Here is a 6,640-nt window from a genome sequence, read left to right as displayed (position 1 = left end):
AGACAAAAGAGATCTGTCCATACCCTTGCTCAACCCACCATGACTTACTCACCAATCCGCTGTTACCATTGGTGCCACTTACTTTCTGAACTGTTACGTCTGGTCTACTCCTATCCTCACTGGACCTGTTGTAATACTAAGGGAAACAAACACAACAGTCCTCCCTGTTCCACTTCCCTAAACTCCTACACTTACTCAACCTCCAGTGTTTCACTGTTTGCATCCAGCAGCCATAGTAAGCCAGTAAGGTAGAGGTAGGTCACATCAGCAAGCGGATGAATATGTTGCATTTCCTCAGGTGGTAATAGGAGGCAGTCAAGAGGAAGATCCTGGGAGTACACCCGAGGTAATGCTGCAGCACTGGGACAAAAAGGCATTGCAGATGAGTTTCTGGTTAAGACTGAATGTTAAAGAGCAGATGCAGGGCTGGGCACAGCCACTGACTGGAACAACAGAGATGATAAAGAGGTGCTGCCACTACAATGACCTGGAGGACAGGCACACATCAGTATGATGCGGCACCAGAGATATTTTTTGTGTAAATTAATCAAAGATGTTGATGTCAATTACATGCTTATTGATGGGACTGGAGGATAGTGATCCTTTGTTTTTTTTTTCATTTGTTTCTTCCCTTCCCTTCCAATTCGTTAGCATTCCATCAGAATCAGATAAGAAAATATCTACAGTCACCGTTCAATCGGCACCTCCCATCAGAAGAATCAGAGAATGAAATGATGGCAGGGGATTTGTTTTAGATTAACTCGATGAAACTTTACGATGCAGCGAGAAATTAAAGTTCCAGTAGGCAATGCAATTCACTAAAACGGCGTTGTTTTATTCACGAGGCAGAACACAGATGCCAATGCTTTATTTACCAGCCCCATTCAGGTGCCTCTTCATTTAGCAAAAGAATCTGAAACTAGATGACAGTAACTTCGGAATCTGGTCCAACGGGTATTCCCTGTTCTCAGCAATGGTAAACTGAGAACAGGAACAAATGCCCGCCCACCACTCAGGGGCTATAATTGCCACTGCATTTCAGATCACCCTCAGCTCGCTCCGGATCGGGAAATCAGAGCCAGTTTGTTTTGGTAGCTCGCCGATTACTGCCACCTAAGTTCCAAGAATGGCATCAATGGGACTCCAGATTCTGGGCATAGCCCTGTGTGTGTTCGGGTGGCTGGGAGCTCTGCTCACTTGCGTCCTTCCCATGTGGAGAGTGACCGCTTTCATTGGGAACAACATCGTGGTGGCGCAGATCATTTGGGAAGGGCTTTGGATGAACTGTATTGTTCAGAGCACTGGGCAGATGCAGTGTAAGGTGTACGACTCGCTGCTGGCCCTCTCGCAAGACCTACAGGCTTCCAGAGCTCTGACCGTTATCTCCCTGGTGGTGGGTATCATCGGTATTCTGGTCTCCATTGCTGGAGGAAAATGCACCAACTGTATCGAAAACGAGGCAACAAAGGCCAAGGTGACAATTATAGCAGGAATTATCTTCATCCTCTCTGGAGTGCTCACCCTGATCCCAGTGTCCTGGTCTGCAAACACCATCATCAAGGATTTCTACAACCCACTGGTGACAGACGCCCAGAGGAGGGAGCTGGGAGCTTCCTTGTATGTCGGTTGGGGAACCTCGGGTCTGCTGATCCTCGGAGGGGCTCTGCTCTGCTGCACCTGTCCTCCCAAGGATGAGAATTCGTACTCAGCAAAATACTCTGCACCTAGATCTACAGCTCCGAGCAAGAACTACGTGTAACTTGGAAATGGATAGGTCCGAACCAATTTCCAGAGATAAGATCAGACCAATGTTGTACACTGTCTATATTGTGTGACATTCGGCGAATTAAATCAATGTACTGTAAAACTAATTTGCTATATCAATATCCTAACAACAACTCGAGTAATTAACATTGAACCGTACCTGCCTGTTCTTAGAGTGATCGATGTAAGGAAGGATTTGAAGTGAGTGCACTTACACCCATCACAAACTCATGAATAGAGATTGGAAATGTGGCCAGGGTTTGAATGTGGAGATGTTAAAAAAGGGATTTTTGTTGAGAGATGTTGATGTTAATATTTTGCATAATATCGATGTTCAGCAGCAGTGGACCTAATGTATAGCAATGTAATCGCGTTTCCAGTGAGAGCAAAACTTTCTAACTCTAACAGTGACCTGGCACTCGGAATATCCGGGGAGAATTGGAAAGAGGCAGCCGCCGCCATTTCACATCCAGCGTGGAAATGATAGCTGTGAAATGGGTCTCGACCCACTCAGAATAGTTCAGTGTATTAAACAATGTGATCTTAATACCAGATCCCATTTGTATTCTATGGTGGAACTTGTATCTCGACTTTTCACTGTATATTGTTCTCTTAATGTTCCTTCCATTCGTGTATTTTTTTCAAACAGTCTTGTCTGCGTACTTATTTGGACTGTATATCATGAAGGCCAAAATAAAAAGTACATCTCTTTCACAACGTCTTGTAGTTTTACCTGTGGGTTTAAAAAGAATGCCAGGTGGGAGAGAAGAGGGGTAGGCCTAAGAAGGCAACAACAGAAAAAAAACAAAAATAAACTCCTGCAGCAAGCATCTTAACTAAGAAGAGCAGGTAAATTATGGCAGACATGGACTGAATCCTTGGTTGACTACATTTGCAGCAGTAACTGGTTCATAGCATAAAACAGACGGGAAGGCACTGGAGAAATACGAAAAATGTTTACTCAAATCATCAAAACTGAGAAATTGAATTTCATTCAGGACAACTTGTACTTATGTAGAACCTTTCGCATAATCAAATACCTTATAGGCACATAATGAAACAGAATTTGACAAGAGATTTACATAAATCACGTTTGTGGATTTGATGCCCAATCGTAATATGAATGGGGAACACAAAGAACTATTACACCACGAAATACAGGATAACGTCTAACTTATTCTGTAATTAGACTGTGATTTAAAGATGGAAGTAAGATTCTTAACACAATGTTCTCAGCGTTAATGGTTATTTTCTAAGAATTGTTTAAATAATTTTGGAACGTAAGTTTAAGAAAACAAAAGCTTTGAGATTTCTGCTTTATTGTAGCTAATCATTAAAACTAGATTATATTCAGTTAGTTGACCAAATAATAAGTTCTGTGAAATAATGGGTGTTTTGTGGGGTTGGGAACAGGGCATCACAGTCAGTTGAGCTCTATCCATGCAATAAACCATAATACCAGAGTATTTGTTCCAATTGAGGTGGTGGAATTTAAACTATGAATGTTCGCACTAGTGGTATTTGTGCATTTTATTTTTCAACTGTTTACAATAGTTGCACTTTACCCGTGCATAAGACTTAATCCACAAGGAGGAATTTTCCCTGTTGAAGTTAAAGTATGGCGGTGAGCATGTTGGATAGTGTCATATCCAACAAAACTTGGATGAGATATCTCACTTCATCATGCACTTCTCAGCTCATTATCTCTGCAAATGAGATTTTGCACAAGTTATTTGAAATTGTATGGTGAGTGAGCAAAAGTTCTCCCTGCAGTTGGATTTGGGTTTGAAGATTGAGATGTCAAATTTTATGAGGAGAAAGTGAGGACTACAGATGCTGGAGATCAGAGCTGAAAATGTGTTGCTGGAAAAGCGCAGCAGGTCAGGCAGCATCCAAGGAGCAGGAGAATCGACGTTTCGGGCATCAGCCCTTCTTCAGGGCTGCATTCCTGAAGAAGGGCTGATGCCCGAAACGTCGATTCTCCTGTTCCTTGGATGCTGCCTGACCTGCTGCGCTTTTCCAGCAACACATTTACATGTCAAATTTTATGGCCAATTGGATTCTACTTCAGATTCTGCAAGCCAGGAACTGGCCCTCAGGCTGTTCATGTCAGCAAAAAAACTTCTGATGGCTCCCCACTTTAAAGACTGTACCCAGCAGACATTGCTGGATGGGGGTCAGAGAAGGATGGCACAACCTTTTCCAGGTGAATAGAATCAAGAAATCATCACATCGCAACCTGGGTACTGATACTGGCACAGGTTGGTGTAGTTTGACCACACAAAACAGATGGCAAAGAGTGCCAGAAAAAAAGTCAATGATCAACTTTGCTAATTAACTGACAGCATCTTTTCCTTGCTATTTCACACTCAAAGGGCTATCATTCACCTAACAGCCCCTGCAAACACATCTCACAAATCCTCGTAGCCTGTGAGCCTCAGGATCTCACTTATTCAATAACGTAAATCTACCTCATCCACTCAAACTACTAACCCTTTCTGCTCTCGCATTTCCTTCTTATTCCTTGCTGACATCTCATCTGGTTGTAGAAAGTGAGGACTGCAGATGCTGGAGATCAGAGCTGAAAAATGTGTTGCTGGGAAAGCGCAACAGGTCAGGCAGCATCCAAGGAGCAGGAGAATCAATGTTTCGGGCATAAGCCCTTCTGCAGGAATGAGGAGGGTGTGCCAAGCAGGCTAAGATAAAAGGTAGGGAGGAGGGACTTGGGGGAGGGGCGTTGGGAATACGACAGGTGGAAGGAGGTTAAGGTGAGGGTGATAGGCCGGAGAGGAGGTGGGGGCGGAGAGCTCGGGAAGAAGATTGCAGGTCAAGAAGGCGGTGCTGAGTCCGAGGGTTGGGACTGAGATAAGGTGGGGGGAGGGGAAATGAGGAAGCTGGAGAAATCTGCATTCATCCCTTGTGGTTGGAGGGTTCCTAGGCGGAAGATGAGGTGCTCTTCCTCCAGGCGTCGTTTGCCATGGTCTGGTGATGGAGGAGGCCAAGGACCTGCAACTCATCTGGTTGTGCAAATTCATAACCTGCTGTGGCACTCATTTCCATTACACTGAATTCTTCCCTTCATTGATGATTATAGGAAGTAGTAAAGTGGTAAATGAAAATGGAAATCAGCAGAAACAAATCCTCAAATCACCCAGGGTAATATTATAGAAGCATATTACAAAAAAACCCAGATTTAAACACATCTATCTGAATGCAAGCAGCATTTGCACCAAGATAGGAGAATTGATGGTTCTAATAGAAGTGAAAGGATAAGATTGAATTACCATTATGGAAATTTAGCTGCAGTGACCAAGACTGCAAACTGAATAATAAAGGATATTCAATATTTGATGGAGATAGACAAAAAGCAAACATTGGGGAATGATCATAAGGGATGGGGTCAGTGTATTAGTGAAAGAGGATCTCTAATCAGGAGACCAGGATATAGAATCTGTTTGGATGAAGTTCAAAAACAACGATTGGCAGCAAAAATTGGTAGGGATGGTCTGTAGGTCCAGTAGCGGCAATGTAGGGTATGATATGAGTCAGGAAATTAGAGGCAAATGTAGCCGGGGGAAAGCAATCATAATCTACTTATAAACTGGATTAACTCATTGAGCATTAACACTGTGGAGGAAGAAATCCTGGAAAGTGTTTGAAATAGTTTTCTGGAGCAATCGTTGAGGAATCAACCAAGTAGAAGGCTACTTTAGAAATGATCATAAGAAAGGAACAGGAGAATCCTGCTCTTCCTCTTAATAGAACCATAGCTGATTCATAATTCCTCATATCTACTTTCCTGTATTTTTGTCATAATCCTTGATTTCCTGATGGATCAAGAATTTATCTATTTTAACCTTATATTTACACAAGGCCTTTGTCCCTTGTGGCAAGGAGTTCCAAAGACTCACAGTCCTCTCAGAGGAGACATTCCTCCTCATATTAGTCTTAAATTGGCACTGCTTTATTCTGAAATTCTATTTTCTGGTCCTAAACTCAGCCATGAAGGGAAACACCTTCTCAGCACTTACCCTGTCAAGCCACTAAAGAATCCTGTGTATGTTAATGAGATCATCTTTCATTCTTCTAGACGCTACAGAGTAGAATCCCAAACTGTTTAGCCTTTGCTCATAAGACAATCTCTTCATGCCAGGATGTGGAGGAGCAGGTGTTGGACTGGGGTGGACAAAGTTAAAAATCACACAACACCGGGTTATAGTCCAATAGATTTATTTGGAAGCACTAGCTTTTGGAGCATTGCTTCTTCATCAGGTGGTTGTGGACAACCACCTGATGAAGGAGCAGTGCTCTGAAAGCTAGTGCTTCCAAATAAACCTGTTGGGTATAACCTGGTGTTGTGTGATTTTTAACTTTGTCCCTCCATACCAGAGAACATCCCTGTGAACTTCTCTGAACTGCCTCCAATGAAATTATACCTTTCCTTAAATAAGGGGACCAAATCTGTTTGTAGCTGTATATGTATATGTAATTCCTAGAGGCCTGGCACTCCAAACACAACGCGATAACAAACAGATAGATCTAGATGCCATCTATGAACCCCTCAGAAAACGAACAGGAAATGACATATGACATCACCACAAACCCCAGGAACCCCTTCCAGGAGAAAGATATAAATAGAAAGCAAGAGACAACAGCTTCGCTTCACTTGGAGGTCACCACTGATGATGTTACCTAGCCAGGTAATGAAACGTCTGGATATCAAACCTACAGTTCAGCGAGCAAACCTACACCAACTCTCCCCCGCGCCCCCCCCCCCCCCCCCGCTTTTTTTCTGTACAGGTGTGGTCTCACCAGCACCTTTTACTGTTGCAGTAAGGCTACTAGTTGCAGTAAGATCTAGTAATATACAACGAGA

The 6,640-nt window shown here is 43.1% G+C and overlaps 1 protein-coding gene across 1 annotated transcript; it reads left to right on the top strand.

The window, feature by feature from the left end:
• The first annotated feature begins 1,038 nt into the window (after positions 1-1,038).
• LOC140491382 (claudin-4-like) lies at positions 1,039-2,481 on the top strand. Its single transcript, XM_072589492.1, has one exon. It carries the CDS (start codon positions 1,127-1,129, stop codon positions 1,757-1,759), a length of 633 nt encoding a protein of 210 aa, XP_072445593.1. The 5' UTR covers positions 1,039-1,126; the 3' UTR covers positions 1,760-2,481.
• The last annotated feature ends 4,159 nt before the right edge of the window (positions 2,482-6,640 follow it).

This window comes from Chiloscyllium punctatum, chromosome 19 (assembly GCF_047496795.1).
Source record: "Chiloscyllium punctatum isolate Juve2018m chromosome 19, sChiPun1.3, whole genome shotgun sequence".
In the NCBI taxonomy this organism is placed as follows: Eukaryota; Metazoa; Chordata; class Chondrichthyes; order Orectolobiformes; family Hemiscylliidae; genus Chiloscyllium; species Chiloscyllium punctatum.
The sequence above is the reverse complement of the archived record's forward strand: the minus strand, read 5'-3'. Positions and strand labels throughout refer to the sequence as shown.

Coding starts and splice junctions, on each gene's coding strand:
- LOC140491382 (XM_072589492.1), top strand. CDS start 1,127: ATGGCATCAATGGGACTCCAGATTCTGGGCATAGCCCTGTGTGTGTTC.